This window comes from Muntiacus reevesi, chromosome 2 (genome assembly GCF_963930625.1).
Source record: "Muntiacus reevesi chromosome 2, mMunRee1.1, whole genome shotgun sequence".
NCBI lineage: Eukaryota > Metazoa > Chordata > Mammalia > Artiodactyla > Cervidae > Muntiacus > Muntiacus reevesi.
The window spans coordinates 93,576,411-93,597,005 of record NC_089250.1 but is presented as its reverse complement, the minus strand read 5'-3'; the positions used below and the strand labels follow the sequence as shown (position 1 = coordinate 93,597,005).

Genomic DNA, 20,595 nt, shown 5'->3' with positions numbered 1-20,595 from the left:
TTCTTTTTTGCCCTGGCCTTCAATTCAGGCGTCCTTTGGGCTCAATATGTGGGGTACTCTCCCAGTCAGTATCTATTGCGGCTCAAGAGGGCCCCATTAACCACCCTGGAGAACTCGCCCCGATCCCGTCACTCCCCTCCCAGCAGCGCCCCCACTCTGCGCGCCCCCGCTCCGCACGCCCCTGCCCCGCCCTACTACTAGCCGTCCAATCCCCGGCTCCGCTCCGGGAGCGTCACAATGGCGCCCCCGCGGCTCCGCCCCCGGACGCCCGCCTCGGAGACCCCGCCCCTCCGCGGTCTTTGCGTCTTTCCGGCTCCGTCTTGGAAGTGGGACTGCGCCGCGTCTTGTTGGAGAAGCAGGTGGGATTGTGCGGGGAAACCGGTCAGCTTTTACGCCGGGAGCCGGGAGCGGGGCGGGGGCGTGAGTCACTGGGGTTCCTGTTCCTGGGTGCTTGGGCGTGGGGCCGAGGAGGGGTAGGGCACTCCGAGAGCTTTAGGGCTTCCGGAAGCGCCAAGTGCGCACAACAGGCGGGGGTTGTGGACTCGGGCCTGCCGCGTGCCTGAACCCGCCCCTCGGGGCCCCCTCTCGGGGCGCGCTGCCAGGGGTTTCCATGGTGATGGTAAACAAGCCTCAACTGCCTCAGCCACAACTGCCAAGTCCCTGGCATTCCACCCTCCTCTAGGTGCTTAGAGGGACGACCAAGGTGCCGGATGTGGAGAAAAGCGGGGGCGTGGAGACTCGGAGCCCGAGGTGAGGGGTGGGACAGGCGGTGTCCGAGGCTGGCATACCAGGGACCGGCTGGGAACTTGGCATTGAGGGCCGAGGGACTGAGATTTGGGGGTCAGCGGAGGCGGGAGCTGGGGTGAAGGCCCTCACACCCGGAACCGATTGGGGTCTGGGCCTACGGGGGGAGTTGGGACCGCGGGGCTGAGGTTTGGAGTCGGAGGAAATGGAATCTGAGGTCAGGGGCCGTGTATTCAGGGACCGACAGGGTACTGAAAGGGGACCCGGCCCACTGAGGGTGGGGACCGCGGGATTGAGATTTGGGCTCGAGGGAGGTGGATTCGAGGTCAGGGGCCTTATATTCCGGCACTAGACCGCGGGGCTGAGGTTGGGGCTTGGGGAGGCAGGGAGGGGTAAGGAGAGTCTAATGCGGACTCCAGAGGAAGCAGAGCCCTAGCGCCTCTGGCAGGAGTAGGGTGGGAAGACCAGGCAGCCGCTCGAGGAGGGTCATTTTAAAATGAAAGCGGTACTTGCACGTGGCTGAACGCGTCCACGAGTTGAACTAGACTGGTTTGGACCTGACTCCTCCCCCCTCCCACGTTCCCGCTTGCCGAGCCTCCACTTTCGAGCGTTGCGGCCTTTTCTTCCTCTCCGTGCGGTGTGTTCCTTGAGCCCCATCTTCATTCGTCTCCTGCTGTCGGAGGTATCCTTTCTGTATTTTGGTTGAAATTCTAGTTCTCATTGTCTTGGTCTGCTGACCACACTTCTACTGAGCTATCTTAATTTGGCCGTTTCTTTTTTCTTGTCCTGAACTACTTTTATCTTTGAATGTACTTTCTGCCCGTTCTTGCCTGCGCCCAAGAAACTTCTGGACGCTGTTAGCGCTGCGCCTCCACCTCCCTGTTCCCGCGTGGCTCACGGAAGGCGGCGCCGGGCAGCCCGGGGGAGGCTTCGCGAGTCACGGGGACCCGACTGGCCTTGGACCCGGGTCTTCTACCTGAACGGTTGGAGGGGCCGTAGGACTCTCCCCTTTAATATGTACTCTAAAGGGGCTCTCAGAGGTTCCCAACAAATAACCTCAGGCTCTGGAGAGCCGCCCCACCCCACCCCCCACTTCGCCGGGCACCAGCGAGTCCCGCGTCCCTTGGGACGCCCTTGGCAGTTTTCTTTCCCTGGAGGTCCTAAGACGAAGCACCGTGCTTCACTAACTGTTTTCGAGGTTGTGGGGGGAGAGCGCCTGTCTGCCACTGCGGCCGAGTGCTCGGCGGGAGAGCGGCCCGCGAGCGGCCATACCCTGAGGGGGGCAGTGCGGCCGCGATGGCTTCCGGGAACCGCCGGCTGGGAGGGGGAGGGGCCCAGGCGGCCGGGGTTGGGGGCGGGCCTGGCGTGTTCCGACCCTCGTGGAACTGGTAGGGTTGAAGGCGGGAAATCTTTTAAAAAACACCATCGAAACTATTCATTTTACTATAATTGTCAGTATTTCAGTCACGTTTTTAAACGTTGACTGTTTCTGAATTTCTAATAAAAATGAAAATAGTTTCGGGTTCTCCGGTCAGATAAAAACCTATTAGGGCCTATCAGTGAAAAGTGATGTTTTCAGTGCTAATTTTCAGGCTTTCTTTTTTTTTTTCAAGTAATTTCTGCGCTTAATGAATATTGAGAGAGATCGCTTTGTTACTGGTGTTTAGCAGGTTCATCCTTTGCCTTGGGGATCTCATCTTCCTGTGTGCGTTCTCTGTAAGTTGATTCGGTTTTTTATTTCCGTTTTATGGTGTCTGTTTTTTTAACATTTATTTTAGTAACGTTCTTTTTGTATTATTTGCTTTTTCTTGCTTTTTCCTTTTAACTGGCAAGTGACTGGTTTTCACTTGAGTACTATTGTTACAGAGCTCCCTTTAAACATAAAATAACTGAAAAAATATGAGTTAATTTGAGGAGAGTTAGTCCTTGTTTTGGCCGAAACTGAGGGAGAGTGTGGAGAGAAGAGGTGTGTGCCCTTTGGTGTCGGTTCCTGGAGAGACTACAGAAATGGAGGGGGCCACCTTCCACAGAGCTGACTATATCACCAACCTGCCCTCTCCAATCTGAGCTCTGGTTCTCAGATTCTTTGTAGAAACACATTAAGTGACCCTTAACTGGATCCACACACAGAACTAGGTGTTTTTCCACATTTTCTGATCGCATGCTCATGACTCAGTTTGCAGGGAGGTGTTACTGTGTTCTCATTATACAGATGTGTCTTAGGGATATAGGTGAGACTGGGACGCAGGTCTGCCTGAGGCTTCAGTCCTCTACCACGGCCCCTGCCCCTAGTTAGCTGCCTCAAAGGTCCTTGAGGAAGACAAAAAACGGGGCAGAGGGAGAGCCAGGCTCATCCAAGACCAGCCTGGCTTATTTTACAACAAATCCCAGGCATAGTAAGATTTTTATTCATAATTTTGTATTTCTAAAGACTTTTAAAATATAATCGCAATACCATTATCACATCTAAAAAATAATAATTCCTTGATATCTAATACTCAGTGTTCACATGTACCTGATTGTGTAATATTTTTATATAGTTGGTTGGTTTGATTTGGGATCCAAACAAGTTCATTATATATTTGGTAGATAAATATCTCTTGAGTTATGTGTTTTTTTTTTTTAATGTGTGTTTGTTTTTTAAATTATTTATTTGGCTGTGCTGGGGTGCTGCATGCAGGATCTAGTTCTCTGACCAGTGATGAAACCTGGTCCCCCTGCATTGGTAGCACCATGTCTTAGCCACTGGACCACCAGGGAAGTTCACTTTATATTTTAGGCTAGAGCAACACTGTCCAATAGAAATACAATGCAAGTCACATAATTTAACATTTTCTGATGAAAAGAAACATACAGTTCACTTTAGTAATTTAGTTTAATGTGATATATATATACCTTAAATAGATCCAAAATATCACTTCATCATGTAATAAATTTTCATGCTTTTTTCCTGAACTAAGCTTTCAGAATCCAATGTGTGCTTATTTTATAGCACGGCTCAATTTGCACCAGCCATATTTCAATTGTGACAGGAGGCTCCCTTATTAGACAGTGATGGTCTAAAGGTTTTCTATTCTTAAAGTTTCTTATGCAGAATTCAGGTTTTGTGTCTCATGTAGAATTCTTTTCTCACACTCTGGGTTTTTCTGACTGCATTTCTGAGCTGTTTGAGTCTCTGTCCTCTGCATTTCCTGTAAAATGTTAATCTCTATATGCTGTTCTGATGCCCTTGAGATTTTTTTAAAATATTGCATTGGAGGTGTTTTGTACTCTTGCCAGAGACACTTATTGGTTGGTGTCCTTTGTGATGTTGGCAGCTATTGATTGTCCTCTAGGTGCATTGTTTTGTTAATTATTTCCAAATCTGTGATATTTTAATTCAGTACTCCTCCTTATTTATTAGCAGGAGTACTCCTATAAAGAGGAAATTTTCTTTACCATTTGATTACTCTAAGATGTACTTTTATAAAAGGCAGGTTAAGGTTTTGATTTCTTTTTTATGTTTATCAATATCTAGCATAATGAATTGAATCTTTAGTATGTGCCAAAATCAGTAATTTTTCTGGTATCGTTATGAAGTCATGAATTTTATCATAGAGGATGTGTTTTAATCCATTGTAGCTTTTATTCTCTGATGCTCACATTATTCAATTTTTGGCTGATGGGAGTGCCTTTAAGATTGGTTCTTGACTTTCTTGACTCAACTTCATAGTCTTTGGCTTATTGAGTTTAAGATATAATACTTTCTTAAGTGGATCCATCAAAGTTCATTCAACTGGACCTCTAGTGATGGGGAGTTGGGTTGTTCTAGTCTTTTCGTATTAGAAATAGTGCTGCAATGCTTGATTTACAATTCTAATTTATCTTATGTGGCGATGAGCATCTTTTCATGTCAGTATTCTATCAATTGTCAGTATCTCTAGCCTTTAAAAATTTTTTTGGAATGTTAGACTTTCTTTCTCTTTTTAGAAGCTCTCTATATGTTAAAGATATTGACACTTTGGGGGAGTAAATTGCAAATGTCTTTCCCATTTTATCAGTGGTGTTTTTGCATAGCTTATGCTATTTTTGGCCATGCATAAGATGTTTAGGTTGGGTTTGTTTTTTTTTTTTTTTTTGATGTGTGTATATTTGTAACCCTATATGTGAGTCATAATCAGACAAGCTCTCTACTTCCAGTGTGAAGAGGAATTTTGTATTTTAGGATATTTCTTAGCGTTTCTTAGAAACATGAAAAATTCTTAGTTAACTCTTATTTTACCTTCATTAATATGCTAATATGACATCAGTGATTGACTTTGAAATGAATTACAATGGGATTCTTGGAATAAATCCAACTTGATCATGATGTATTAAGTAGCTTTGTGTATTGTTGGATTTGGTTGTCTTATGTTTATGTAGGAATTTTTCATGTGAGTTCTGGATTGAAATTAGCCTGTGAAACTGGATAAACATTCTAAAACTCTTGGAAAAATCAATTCCAAGTTTATTGTAGATTAAAATGTTTAAAAATGTAGATGAAGACAACAGAGCCTTTAAGTTTAAAAAATGTCCATATGGCCTTGGGCCAGGAGAAAGATCTCTGAAATGACACAAAAATCGATTCTCATTTAAAGGAAAAATGACAAGAATGAAAAAATTCTAAACTATTATGTTTCTCTTAACAGTATGACTTTTCAAAAGTCCTGCCTATATAAATATTAGAAATTCCTACCACATTCTGTCCTTTTTAAGTTTATCTGCATGCAGGGATGGTCCACAATTCACATCTCCTGTCTTCCTCTTCACCCTACTTGAGGTCTTTTCTGCTTTACTTAACAAATATTTGGTTTGACTAGTGCTGTCCAATAGAATTATGATAAAAATGCTTTTTTTTTCATTTTGATATAATTCACATACCATACAGTTCACCTTTTTAAGAGTACAATTTAGAGGGTGTTTTTTTAATTCACAAAGTTGTAAAAATCCATCACCACTAATTCCAGTATGTTTTTCTTGTTTGACTAATTATAGTTGTTTTCTAATATGTTAATTTTAGGTGTAAGCACAGTGAATCAGTTATTCATGTGTATATTCTTTTTCCTTCAAGGTGATTACAAAATACTGAGTATAGTTCCCTGTGCTATGTCGTTAAGATGCTTGTTGGTTATCTATTTCATGTATGTATGTTAATTCCAACCTCCTAATTTACACCCCCTCCATTTGGTATAAGTTTATTTTCTATGTCTGTGAGCCGCCTTTCTGCTTTGTAAGTAAGTGTGTCTTGTTTTTAGTGTCTACCTATAAGCAGTATCATGTTTGTCTTTCTTTGTCTGGCTTCACTTAATATGATAGTCTCTAGGTCTATCCATGTGGCTACAAATGGCCTGGTACATATTATGTTGAAACATTCCTGGAATAAATTCCACTTCATTATGGTGTATAACCCTTTTTATAGGTTGCTGGATTCATTTTGTTAGTGTTTTGTTGGGATTTTGCATTTATGCTCTTAAGGGTTATCTTGTGATGTCTGTCTGGTTTTGACATCTACAAGTGTATTAATTTGCTAGGGCTGCCATAACAAAGTTCTACAGACTTGGTGGCTTAAACAGAAATTTATTGTGCCATAATTCTGAAGGCTAGAAGTCCTGCATTATGGTATCAGCAGGTTTGGTTCCCTCTTGAGAAGCTTGAGGGATAATATGTTCCAGATAATATTCTCTGATTTTTAGGTGGCTGTCTTCCCTCTGCTTTGTGTCCACATTGCCCCTTCTTCATTTTGGAATACAGACCACATTAATTATGTCATTTTTAATTTAGCTATCTCTATAAATATATCCAAGTCTGGTCACATTCTGAGGTACTGGGGTATCTTTAACATAAGAATTTTGGGGACATAATGTTCAGCCCATAACAGGGGTAATTAATACTGGTCTTGTAGAATGAGTTGAGAAATGTTTTAATCGTTTATTTTAATATATTGTGATTAGTTCAAAACATCCAAAATATCACTTCAATATGTAATGAAAAAATTGAAAGTGAAGTCATTCAGTCGTGTCTGACTCATTGTGACCCCTGTAACCTGCCAGGCTTCTCTGTCCATGGGCTTTTCCAGGCAAGAATACTGGAGTGGATTGCCATTTCCTCCTCCAGGGGAATCTACCCAACTCAGGGATCAAACCTGAGTCCTCCCGCATTGCGGAAATATGTAATAAGTATTTTAATTGTTTTTTTTTTTTTTTTTCCCCTTTCTTTTTTGGCTGCACTGCAAGACTTCTGATTCTGAGATCTTAATTTCCCAACTAGTGATTGAACCCTCACCCTCAGCAAGTGAGCAAGCAAGTGGGATCCTAACCACTGGACCACCAGGGAATTCCCTGCAATTCATTGTATATGTACTAAATTTTATCACTTGGGGCACTTCTTAGTTTGTTCTTGCCACATTTCAAGCACTATGGGCTACTGTGTTTTTATCCTTTGTACCTAACCTGTTCTTTTTTTCAAAGCAGTTTTCCTTTGTACTTTAAATGTAGGAGTTTACCAACATATGCTTGGTTTGTGTGTTTTTAAAGTATCTGGGGAGCTACACAACAGTTTATCTTAAGCCAGGAAGGTTTCCTTCCATTCTTTATCTCTTCTCCTGCCTCCATTTTGTCTTTTTACTCTGCAATTCCTATCATTCACATGTTGTTTCTTCTGTCCTGTCTCCTCTTATATGAGTTCTCTGAATTTCATCTCTTCCCCCTTGTTTTCTTTTTTTCCCCCTTTGTTTTGAACTTATTTCTTCTATTTGATTTTCCAAGCCACTAACCTTTCTTCCATTATTGACCATAAATCAAAACTCAGTTTTTAGCACTGGAAAATGTTTCATTCTGTGTTCAAGTATCTGAATTTTTTCTGTTAAAGTATTTACTAAAGTTTAGTGCAGTACTTTTCCTAGAAAACCGTTCTAAGCTGTTGCCCAACTTGTATTACTGTTGCTGGGGCCTCTTTCAAGTACATAGCCCTGTTCCTTTGCTGCTCTTCGTTCTGTTCTCCATTCCCCTGGCATAGTGTGCTTGTGGTCCTGAGCAGTGAACATTGAGCACCAGGAGCTATAACTGCCTCCATTCCTATGGCACCTGCAGGCGATCTGACCTAGTCCCACGAGGAAGTTCCAGGCCTCCTGAATGGACTGTGGGCGTTTGTTAATACAGGTGATAGATATTTCCCTCTGTTGAGAACAGATTTTAGCACTGGAGATCTAGTGTTTCTTTTTTTATGAACTGCCACACCTGATATTTTTTCTGTTCTAAGTTTAGATCTTGGTCCTTGAGTCACCAACAAAATGCAGTCAATATCATGGAACAACTTTTTGTTTTTTATGTTGACTAAAAAATTGTTCCTTGTGTTCATTTCAATAGAGATATTATAGATATGGTCATTTCAACACAAACATTACAGATATGATTTACCTAGCATTATATTGCACTATTTTTGCTTTTTAGTTAACACAGCTTTTGAGAAATAAACACTGGGGAAAACTGTATTATTACCCCAGGCTTAGCTACAGTAAGGTAAAGAGCCTAATAGTCTAAAGATAATGGAAAACAGCCTTCCTGTTGCTTTCAAATTATGACATATCCTCTCTGACATATGAAAACGTAATGGCAAACATTTAAAGTGTCAGTGTATTTTAATCACCCATCTGTAGCTTTTCTCTTTTTTAATTGAAGTTAGTGTACAATATTGTGTTAGTTTCTGGTGTACAGAAAAGTGATTCAGCTCTCTATACCTTTTCATATTCCTTCCCATTATAAATTTTTACAAAGCAACTAACACCAAAGCATATCCTAACAAATGACTGCATTTTAAAAATATAAATAATTTGAATAAGTATCCAGGGGGAAGTAGGTAATGTACAAAGGAAAATAGAAAACATGGTCTACTAACTTATACTTTTAAATCTTACCTGTATACCAGGGTAAAAATGTTTTAACATTTCTACCCCTGTTCATGCTTCTGATCTGTTTAAATGTCACTGCCTCAGAATCCCTATATGAGTTAACCCCCATTTTCTAATTTGGGGTTATTTCATAATTTGTCATCGGATGTTTATTCTTTGATTCCTAGTCCACCGTTCTGTGGACTTAGCACAGTGCCTGCATCTTGTAAGTGCACAATATTTCTGGGTTAATGAATGACTTGAGATTGAGTAAATTTTATCCTGCTGCATATTACTCAAATCCTTTGACACAGTTGAATTTCCACTACAATGTTTTTGTTGCAGGGTACCATCAGTTTTTCCAAAATTTGTCTTATCTCTTCCCATCTAGTTTCCATGCATCTGTTCCCATCATTCATTTCCAGAGAGCAGCTAGATTGTTCTGTTGGAAAGCAAAACTCTTTTCCATTGGTCTTGAAGTAAATAAAGCCCAAAATATGGTATCAGGCCTTCAGGGCTTTGGGGGAATCTTGTTCTGCTTCCCTCATTGATCTCAGTCCTGGCTGCAGGTGTTTTGGGGTGTTTTCTGTCCCAATACTTTGCCCTGTGTATTCTGTACATGTTGTTCCTTCACTGGGCAGGAACCCTATCGTGACTGATGAATTATTAACACTCAGCTAGCCAGTGTCATCAACCAGTTAAGCCAAGAAAGCGTATATAACACTACTAAACTGAAACAAATTACACTGAAAAAAGTGAGAAAATGGATGTCAGTCGTGTAAATTACCAAGAATATGTTTTGAAGAGGATTTTAGGAAGTGACAAAAAAAATGAAATAAATGCTCAGGAAGCAGTCAGGGTACTCATTTCTGTAGGTAACTCTTTTCCCAAACAAACCAATTTTGTGGCTTAATTTTTCTTCAGAATATTCTCTCTTGAATGTATGAGTTTTTAGTGTCTTTCTCATTTCTGTGGGATAGCTGCATTTTAAATCCTATCACCCAGCTTCAATAGCTACCAGTTGTGGACAGTTTTTCTTTACATCCCCCATTTACTTTCTACTTAGAGATAATTTTTTTTAGAGATAATTTTGAGGCAGATCCCAGCCATCACACCATATCAACCACAAATATTTAAAAATGTATCTAAAAAGTAATGCCTTTCATTTTAGGATAACTAATTCTGTAACCTAAGTAAATAAAATACTTTAATATCAAATTTTTAGTCAGTGTTCAGATATTTCCAAAATTGTCCTATATTTACCAATTTGTTTGAATCAAGATCCATATATTTCCCATATATTGTGAATCCTTGATAATCCTTGATAATTCTCTTAAATTTCTTTTATTCAGTAAGTGCTCCCTTGAAGCTGTCTTGGTGAAGGACAGACTATTGTGCTTATCCAGTTTCCCATTCTGGAAACTGCATTATTACATTCTCATTTCTTTTTCTCTCTAAATTCTGTAATTTGTTATCTCTAGTAAGCAGATTCTTAGACTTTAAAAGATAGAGTTTATTACTAAAAATATTAAATATACACAAAAGTAAAGACAATAGTATAAAACTCCATGTACCCATCCCCCAGTTTCAATAATTACTAAATCGTGGCCCATGTTGTTTCGTCCGTACTGACTCCCACCACTCAGATTATTTAGAAACAGATTCTAGATAATCATACGAATCTCTTAACGACTTAAAAGAAATCACAGCAACAAAGCTACAACTGAAATTTTAGTTTCTTCATATAAATTTAAATCACTGCTAACATTGCAATTGCCTTATAATTGTTTTCCAGTTCATTTGAATTAAGATTCAAGTGTTCATAAAATGTAATTGCTAGGTTGTAAAGTTTTAAGAATTGCAAGTTTTAAAATTAATCCTTTTAAACTGAAAAAATAGTTCTATGACTGCTCAAATCTACAAAACAAGGTACTGTATATATCTATATGCAAAGAGGGTTCTACCTTTTGTTCATTAGTTTTCATTCGGAATTCTTTCCTGCCTTAAAGAGTTTGTGTTTTTGTTTTAATTTTACGGTTTCTCCTGCCTTAAGAGTGGTGCCGGCCACTTCTCCCCTCCCCTTCCCTCCGCCCGTACTCTGGACTTTTCTCTACCCTGGCACCTCTCCTGAGAGCTCACTCTGAACGGTCTTCCTCGTTGCTTTCCTTCCCTCCTCCCACTTCCTGCCTGGGCCGACCGCGCGGCCGCACCTGCAGGACGCGTTTCCATTGGTGACATCTTGGCGGGCCCGCCGGTGGCACTTCCTCCTTTACACCCCGTGACCCACGTCCGGCTCGCCGCCCTCCCAGTCACGCGGCCTCTGCCTCCGGGACGCAGCCCCGTGCGCCGGCCTTCCGCACTCCAGGCCCCGGATCCGTCGTGGTGAGCCGCCGCCAGCGGACGACCCCCGCCCGCACTCCCCCCAGCCCCCGTGGGTCTCGGGAACTCCCCTACCTCCCCCCGCGCAGCCGCCCTCTACCCCAGGAACTCTTTCTGCCCTCTCCTCGCTGCCCCAGGAACTCCCCCTCCCCCACCTACCCTGCGTCCCCAGGAAGTACCCCCGACCCGACCCGGGAGCTCCGCCTCCAGCTCCAGGAGCCGCCCGCCCCCGCCTCGGGTCCCCGGAACTCTTCCTCGTCCCGGGAACTCTTCCTCGCGGCTCCACGGAGCCCCTCGGATTAGGGAGCTCCGCCTTCCCTCCCCTGCGGCTCCGGGAAGCCCGGGCAGGAGAACTCTTTCCCACTTCGCGAACACTTTAGCCTCTCTCGGCGGCCTGAAAACTGCCACCCTAGTGAGTCCCCGCTGCCCTGGGAGCCCCCTCCCACCTCGTACCCCGGGAGCCTAAGTCTCGTGACCTTCCCCTCCCCCCACCTCGCCCGGCCAGGCAAGCCTCTCCCTCCCCCCACCCGTAGCTCGCCCCGCCCCGGAAGCTCCCGCTGACCCCGCCCAGGCCCGTGGATGGGGCGCCCTGTCGTCGGGCCTTCCTGTAGGGCTTTGCCGATCCAAGGCTGTCGGATCGGCGGTTGGAGGCCGAGCGAATCCCTTCACGTCCCAGTGCCCCCGCCAGCAGCCTAGCGTCCGGGACTGATACCGCGCTTCCCGCCGAAATCGCTCAGACGCGCCCCTGGCGGCCCGTGGCCGCGAGCTTGAGAGCGCACTTTCAAGCCTGGTACGAAGCGTTTGCCCCCAGCCAGTTGAGTTTCAATTTCAGGTTAATAACAAAAGGAGGTGCACCTGGCCTTTCCGCGGAATCTTCTCCGTTATTAAGCGTCGGGTGGAGTTGGGGGTCCTTTGGCTGTAAACTGCGCTTGCTGGTTGAAAATAGAAATCGGTCCTGCTCTCTTCAGCGGTAAGTTTTAGGGCAAAGTCAACTGCGTAATCCTGAGGCGGCGTCTCCCGCGGACTGTGATTTAAGAGGTAGAACTTTCTGAATAATTAAGACAGCCACTGCAGTCTGTGCGTGCTGGCAGCTGTAGGTTAAAATTCATTTACAAGTAAGGGCGAAAATGCTTCTCAGGCTCCACTGGGACACGGATATAGCAGGGTGAAGCCAGGGAACTGCTGAGTTCCCGTCCCTGAATAGAAACGGTGGGGGCGCAGCTTCAGCCGCCCTGTGTACTTCGTAGATAAACCTAATCAGTCGGGCGCTGGAGGTGCGCCCTGTTTATCTCGATGGGGCTACCTGGATCTGAACTAAATCCTGCCTAACCAGTATAATATAGAGTGAGGTAGAACTCTTGTGGAATATCTCCTGGGAGCAGTTAGATATGCTGAATCTCGGCCCCGGCCCCGATCTATTGTTTTAGAATCTGCATTTTAACAAAATCCTTGGGTGGTCCTTGTGCACACTTAACGTCGTAGACCTGTTGCGGGCAGGGGGGTGGAGTTGCGCAAAATCAGTCTCCAGGTGCTGGACCCAAGAGTAGTGTTTGTAATACTTGGCCCCAGTGGTGGGAGACCAGTGTATATCCTTAACGCTTGAACATGTGTGCGCCATGGTTCAGCCACTTGGGAATCGGTTTCCTCGCGTCTGACCGCCCCTGGCTTTGCATGTCCGAACAAGGGCTTTTGGTCTACGGACCACACTGGAATGAGCAGGTAAGGTAGGTAGCAGGGTGATAAAACCCAGGCAAGGAGTTCAGACCACTAAGGTGACCGGGCTTTACTCTTTAGATTCTACTCTAAATAGAGAGTAGAGGAGAAGGACAGTTGATGAAGCCTCTTGAAAACCCTCCTCTTGAGAATATGAAACTGTTAAACTCTTAAATTGTAGTACTTTATATAGGTTTTGCTCCCCAAAGTAGTATGTCATGTAACAGGATGCAAGACAGGTACTGCGTCTACGACAACAGGCTCAGGGAAACTGACTTTTCTCAGTTCTGCGGTTCTAAAACTAAGAATGTGCTTTAACGAATTCGCTGGACATACCAAAGTCTGCGGACAGCTTTATTCTGTGGTTGATGGTAGATTGATGGTTTTCCTATTTTAAAACATTTAAACACTGCCTCCCCTCATTCTTTCTCAGATAAAAGAGCAGTGTTAGATCAAATACAGGTCTCAAGAAATGAAGTTATTAAAAACAGGGGAAGGAAAATCTTTTTAATATCTCCACCCAGACCTCCAGCGATGTTTGCGAATTGTAAATACTGTTTATAGCAAACTACTTTTGCCTGGAGCACGTAACTGTGAACACGGCCAGGTCTCCAGTGCCGATCAGCGGCGCAACTCCTTTCCCCAACTCCTCTCCCCTGCCCGCCTTCTGCTTCCTGAACCGCTCCTTGCCCCAGCCCCGCCCAGAAGGTGTACCTCCCACTCTCTGTATTTAAATTTTCTTACCCCTGTTAGGGTTTTCTGTACGGAATGCGCCTTCTGAGTAAATCTTTCAGGGCAAGTGGGAGGGTTCCAGGCTGTTATTCTCTGTATTACCCTTTGAAAAACGTAAACCTTTCCAAAGCTGTTGGGGTGGGGCGGGCGTGTACCTACTTTAAGGCAACCCAGCGCTTAAGGCTTGCTATAGCCTGGGCTCTGACTTCGGAGAGGAGCTCAGAGCCGGTCTCAGCCAGGGGATTGCTGCCTCTGCTCTCTCCGGGAGTGCTGGGGCATTAAGACAAGATATCCTTGTCGCTCTTTTTTAGGACGATTCGTTACCTACCTGGAGTGTCTTCGACTGTGGGCATCCCCCGCTGTTCTTTAAGGTGAGCTATTTTAAGAAAACTAATTCTCAGTTTATGATTGATTTCTTGATGCAGAAAACTTCCTGAGTGAAGATTTTTTTTTTCACTAGCTGTAAATCTAATGTTGAGCAGAAAGTCATTTCTTATTTCCACAAGTTTTAGTTAATGTTCTAAGTACTGAAGGTCTGCGAAGAATCCAAATGTGGACGATTCTGAGGTCAAAAGTAAGGATATTGCTTTATGTATTAGAAGTACATCCGTGTTTTGGAAAAGTGCTCTTTTCGCTTTATAATTTTTGTTTTGGGCACTTTAATTCTTACATGAAGTATTTGTTCTTTTATACTTCCTGTGTGTGTGTTTTTCTCCCTTCTGCTTGTCTTTTTTAACCTAACCAGACTGCTATATTCTAGAAGGTGATGTTGGCCCCACGTGGCCATCAGTTAATCTCTTGCTAATCTTGGGCCTGCTGTGCTGGGAGTGGGACTACAGTGACCTACAGAACAGATAAGTCTGTTGCTGCAAGCCTCTCAACGCAGTTGCAGAGTTTTAAACAAATTATGAATTGTTTACCTAGAATGCTCTGGGATCGTAGAACTATAGATTTAATTTGTTGGAGGGGGGCGGGGAGAAAGTCTTGTGGAAAAGTTGGTAAATATAAGCTGAGACCCTAAGGATTAGTGGGATTTAGCTAGACAGAAGATTGGGTGGGCTATCTTCCAACATATAATTACTGTGTCAGTTCCAGTGGAGCAGAGAGCCTGCCACATTTCAGGCACAGAGAAATACGGAAATAGAGGTTTGTTTGCTTTCTAATGCAAGTGTGTTTCAGGTCAAAGTTTCAAGGCCTGAGCACCCCCTTGGCCCTGTGGTTTGTGTTCAAGACAGTGGGGAGCCACTGAGGTGTTGAAACAGTAGAGTGACCTAAAATTACTGTTAAAACAGCTACAGGTTGGGCTGGCACAAAGGATTGGAAAAGTTGCAGATGTGAATGTCTTGGAAAGGGCTTGTTGGTACAGGAACTAGAAAGGGAAGAAGGTGATGCCCAAAGATGATGATGATTTGATATTCAAGTCATAACGTCAAGCCGTGTGCTAGGGACCCAGGAAAGATATGAGAAACCGTTATATTTGTTGGGAGTCAAGAGTTACTGAATAGAGTTTACACATGGATTAGGAATAGGATTAGGGTGGAGAATGGGATCACCCCCTAAAGAAACGATGAGCTCATTAGACTTAAGGGCTTTCAAGTTGTTCAGAGATTGCTTCAGTTTCATTCTAGAACTTCTGGGTGACAGGTAAGGCCATTTATGCTGCAACCAGGGAACTGTAGAAGAGTTTCAGAAAACAGTGGTGTTCATTTGTGGTACATAGGTTGAACTATGGAATGGAGTTTGTCTAGGCCAGTCTTGGCCTTGGGGGAGTCTAAGTCTAGGAACTTGTGTGTCCCGAACCCAGAATTGGCCCTGGACATAGAAGGAACAGGTGAGGTTGCCTGTAAAAAGGGGACCAGTGATTGTGTGTGGTTAAACCTTGGGGAAGAGGCAGAGTACCTAAGGAATTAACAGGAAAACCAAGAGCCAAGAGAAGAAAGGATTTCCAGAGAGAATGGTTAAATCCTGTGGGCACAGAAGAGATGGAGATAAAATGTTTCTTTTCTTGCCGTGGAGGTCCTTGGCAGAGTGAGATGTCCCACTAGTTTGGTGGGGTAGGGTGGGGCGTGTAAGAAGCCTTTTTGAGGATGAGATTTCACTGAAAGGGAAAGCAAAACCAAGTAGCTGGAGGCAAATTTGGTTATCAGGAAAGATGTATCTTAGGGGGCGATTAGAAATGAGGAGATCTTAATAAGGAAAATAGTGTTCAGTGAAGTTTTTGTGAAGAGGGAGATCCCATGGGGTGGGTGGAGTTGACCAGAGCAGAGCCACAGATAAGAGCTCAGCTACAGAAGAAGCAACTTCTTTGTTTATAAATTTCTAAAACTTGCTCTGATTAGCTTCATCAGGTCTCTAGTAAAGCGATTTACTTTTCCTTTTCTTACCCTTCATGCTTTCTAGTTTTAATTGTGGTGTTTTTAGACATCTGTCCATGTTTTGCTCTAATAGTGTTAATATGCCATGCCATTTGAGATAGTTTTGGGATTGATATGAGGTAAGATTCTGTTTTATGTTTTTCTGCATGATAATTAATGTGCCTAGATTTTTTTGAAAAGGCATCTTTTACCACTGACTTAATAGCTACATCTGTTATACTTGATATCAAATGACAATTTCATAAAACAATTTCTGTATACTTGTGCCTGTTCTGAATATATTTTTGGCATGCTATCTGTATTTTTATTGTCTATGTTATTCATATATTGGTGTCTGACTCAGCTCCTGCCTTTCAGAATGCTGCCCTTCGACATGGATTTGACCTTTACTTTTTTTTCAGCTTGGACTCTGGGTGTCAGATGCCACTTACACTTCATGGCACTCTGTTAGGAGGGGCACCTGTCATGGCTCTTGTACAATGAAGAGTTTATTCCCTTTCTAGTCCCTCAGTGAAACACAGCGAAGTATGTGTTACATTGAACAACGTAATGTGTTTTATTTTGTTTTTTGGGGGGGATCATGCTGTGCTGCTTATGGGACTAGGGATTGAACCCAAGCCATGGCAGTGTGACACTGAGAAGCATATAATTTGATTTCTATGTTTGCATCACATATAACTGATACTCTGCTGATGGACTTACCTGTTTGTTTGGATATGTCTTAATTTGACCTCACACTTGATGGGGGTTTTGAATAGACACTGGGACTTCCTACCTACTCTCTTGCCTTTTACTTTAGTAATGCAGTAATATAATCTTGTTTTTCTTTAGTTCCATATTCTTGTTATACATGTTAAGTGAAAATTTATGTAAAGTAGTTTTTGCTTTCTTTTCAGCCACACAGAGCTGCACCCGAGCTTGTTTGACGTCTGCTCTGTCGAGTGTCCATGATGTTGGGCCCTGAGGGAGGTGAAGGCTTTGTGGTCAAGCTCCGTGGCCTGCCCTGGTCCTGCTCTGTTGAGGATGTGCAGAATTTCCTCTCCGACTGCACGATCCATGACGGGGTCGCAGGTGTTCATTTTATCTACACTAGAGAAGGCAGGCAGAGTGGTGAGGCTTTTGTGGAACTTGAATCAGAAGATGATGTAAAATTGGCCCTTAAAAAAGACAGGGAAAGCATGGGACATCGGTACATTGAAGTGTTCAAGTCCCACAGAACCGAGATGGATTGGGTGTTGAAGCACAGTGGTCCAAATAGTGCTGACACTGCCAATGATGGTTTCGTGCGACTTCGAGGACTCCCGTTTGGATGCACCAAGGAAGAGATCATTCAGTTCTTCTCAGGGTTGGAAATCGTGCCAAACGGGATCACATTGCCTGTGGACCCCGAGGGCAAGATTACAGGGGAAGCCTTTGTGCAGTTTGCCTCACAGGAGTTAGCAGAGAAGGCTCTAGGGAAGCACAAGGAGAGAATAGGGCACAGGTATATTGAGGTGTTCAAGAGCAGTCAGGAAGAAGTTAGGTCATACTCGGATCCCCCACTGAAGTTCATGTCAGTGCAGCGGCCAGGGCCCTATGACCGCCCTGGCACAGCCAGGAGGTATATTGGCATCGTCAAGCAGGCAGGCCTGGAGAGGATGAGGTCTGGGGCCTACAGTGCAGGCTATGGGGGTTATGAGGAGTACAGCGGCCTCAGTGATGGCTACGGCTTCACCACCGACCTGTTCGGGAGAGACCTCAGTTACTGTCTCTCTGGGATGTATGACCACAGGTATGGAGATGGCGAGTTCACTGTCCAGAGCACCACTGGACACTGCGTCCACATGAGAGGGCTGCCCTACAAAGCTACAGAGAACGACATTTACAACTTCTTCTCCCCGCTCAACCCTGTGAGAGTCCACATTGAGATTGGCCCTGATGGAAGAGTGACCGGCGAAGCTGATGTTGAGTTTGCCACTCATGAAGAAGCCGTGGCAGCCATGTCCAAAGACAGGGCCAACATGCAACATAGATACATAGAACTTTTCTTGAATTCCACAACTGGGGCCAGCAATGGGGCATATAGCAGCCAGATGATGCAAGGCATGGGGGTGTCAACCCAGTCCACTTACAGTGGCCTTGAGAGCCAGTCTGTGAGTGGCTGTTACGGGGCTGGCTATGGTGGCCAGAACAGCATGGGTGGATATGACTAGTTTTGTAGTAGAGTTATTTCAGTCAAATTTTCACAGGCAGCCAACAAGCAGTGAAAAGCAGTTACTATAGAGGAAGCTATGGGACCCATTTTGCACCATGAGTTTGTGAAATCTGGATTAAAAAATTACCTCTTCAGTGTTTTCTCATGCAAACTTTCTTCTAGCATGTGATATTGAGTAAACTAAAACTATTTTCAGCTTTTCTCAATTAACATTTTGGTAGTGTACTTCTGGAGTGATGTTATCTGAGTTTAAAGTAGTTTTAAGTATGTTAAATGTGGATCTTTTACACCACATCATCGTGAACACATTGGGGAGGTGTGCTTTTTTGGAAAACTCAAGGTGCTAGATCCCTAATTCAAAGAGGACATTTCTCATGTTTGTTCATTCTAGTTTATTTTCATTTAAAATCTCTTAGGTTAAGTTTAAGCTTTTTAAAAGTTAGTTTTGAAATTTGAGACACATTACTAATACTGTAGGAATTGGTGAGGCCTTGACTTAAAAAACTTTCTTTGTACTGTGATTTCCTTTCGGGTGTATTTTGCTAAGTGAAACTTGTTAAATTTTTTTGTTAACTAAATTTTTTTCTTAAAATAAAAAGACTTTTTCACAATGACTGGCACAGACTATATGCTCACCAACAAATAGCAAAATGACTTGGGTGGTTGAGTTTAATATTGCTGTGTTACAGTGTGGATTTTAAATTTAGCACTATGATTTCCCTTGTGTTCTTAAAACAAGGCTAAATTAAAAGTCAAATTTAAAAACATTAAACAAGAGTGGAAATGATGACTAGAAACTAGAAACATAGAGTTCCAGTTTTCCTGTGACTTTCTATTCATCAGCCATTTGTAATATCCTGCTGTTCCTTTATACTAGGGTGGCACCTCTTCATAGCTAGGGGTCTTTAGTTTTTGGTGCTACATACATTGAGTCATTAGCCAAAATTTATGGTTTTATATAAGATGTGCTGTTTGGCACAGTCTCCCGTGTTTATGATTATTTCTATAGGACACTCTTGGGTTACAGTTATTGATTATTGCAGGATATGCATATTCTGAAGTTTGAGACCTACATCCAAATTGTTGGTAGAAAATTGTTTATCTAGCAGTGGGAAACAAATTTTAAATTTCAGGTAGCTCTGCACACAGCATTACAATCACATTAAACACTATCAAGACTTTGACGTGAGAGAATTTCACTTCATGGGTGTTCATTTTCTCAGCTTTGTTTTTCCACCTTAGTGACTGAACAGTGTAGCCCAGATGCAATAAGTCTATAGGTAGACTAGAGAGAACCTTAGGCCTTTCCTAACTTTGTTGGACTTAATGGCCCCACCCTGTCATTCTTCCCACCAGTGGTCTGCAGACTCAGATGGCAAAGATACAATGGCAACATCACCCAGGAATGCCAGAACTAGGGTGCAATGAAGAGGCGAAGGTTTAATAGTGAAGTTTCAGGGAGTGTGTTTATTCCCTATAGATCTTTGCAAATTTAAGTGTTCAAATATGGATAGAGTGGGCTTCTTTGGTGGCTCAGATGGTAAAGAATCCACCTGCAATGTGGGAGACCTGGGTTTGATGCCTGGGTTGGGAAGGCCCCCTAGAGGAGGGCATGGCAACCCGCCTTACTTGGAGAATTCCCGTGGACAGAGGAGCCTGGTGGGCTCCAGTCCATGGGGTCACAAAGAGTCAGACAAGACTGAATAAGAACAGCACATGGAGTGGGCTCTAAGAACCTGGGATAGGAAATCCAGAATGTGCTGGATGACCGTAAATCCCACTGCAGCTGCAGTGGTTACCTGCCTCTTACTAGAAGACTTGGTCACCTCACCTGAGGTATGTGGTTAATATGAAGAAAATCTGTCTCAGAGTCTGCTCCAGGAATGAGGTAAAATGTTGGTAAGCCAAATCCAGACTGCCCTGAAAATGGTTTCCATTTTGATGAATCAGTTTGATGGCAGGGAACCCCAGTTAAGATTAAATCTCAAATCTATTCTTAATAATAGACCTGCAGTACAAAATACTGCACTTGTTTTCTAGTTTTGTCAGACATTGGGAAAACTTCAAATGTGCCTTGGCCTTCAAATTTTTATTACCCAACCTCGTAAAGGAAACTACACAAGTATTAGGACTGAGTGTGTAAGTTGTAAGCTCTTTTGGAGCCCTTTTAATTGAAGCTTGGAGACTGACCTATAGGAGGGAGAGATTGTGAGTGTTGAGAAGGATGGATGTGCAATTCTGGAAGAAGAGGAAGTGGAAGCAATTGGATGAATGGGCAGCAAAGCCTGAAAGGCAGTTAACCCTTGACCCTGCCATATCTGTGGTGAGGCTAACACCGATGTGTGTCAGCGTCCTGCAGGCGCAGTTCTGAGGTGTGTGTCTGCTTTTGCTCTCAGCACTTGCTTCTCTTTATGTGAGCAAAAAGCAGATTGAAAAAGCAGAATCTTCTATTTTCAAAAGAGCCAGGTCTCAGGCCCTGGGACCATCAGAGGGAGTGGAGGAAGGGCCTGGCAGCATTGCACCAATGTGTGTGTGGTAAAGAAAATGTATACATC

At 43.6% G+C, this 20,595-nt stretch overlaps 1 protein-coding gene across 9 annotated transcripts; it reads left to right on the top strand.

Moving 5' to 3' along the window:
• Positions 1-295: 295 nt before the first annotated feature.
• Positions 296-18,651, top strand: HNRNPF (heterogeneous nuclear ribonucleoprotein F). 9 transcript variants are annotated; one of them, XM_065922360.1, is made up of 6 exons: positions 343-359; positions 2,358-2,460; positions 10,864-11,029; positions 11,859-11,996; positions 13,783-13,842; positions 16,743-18,651. In XM_065922360.1, exon 6 carries the CDS (start codon positions 16,794-16,796, stop codon positions 18,036-18,038), a length of 1,245 nt encoding a protein of 414 aa, XP_065778432.1. In that variant the 5' UTR covers positions 343-359; positions 2,358-2,460; positions 10,864-11,029; positions 11,859-11,996; positions 13,783-13,842; positions 16,743-16,793; the 3' UTR covers positions 18,039-18,651. The 9 variants fall into 9 exon arrangements, with proteins under 9 accessions (XP_065778437.1, XP_065778435.1, XP_065778432.1 ...); XM_065922359.1 differs by lacking the exon at positions 343-359 and adding an exon at positions 1,248-1,426; XM_065922363.1 differs by lacking the exons at positions 10,864-11,029; positions 11,859-11,996 and having other exon boundaries at positions 315-359.
• The last annotated feature ends 1,944 nt before the right edge of the window (positions 18,652-20,595 follow it).

Excerpts from the sequence above, each read along its gene's own strand:
- HNRNPF (XM_065922365.1), top strand. The coding sequence starts at position 16,794 with ATGATGTTGGGCCCTGAGGGAGGTGAAGGCTTTGTGGTCAAGCTCCGT.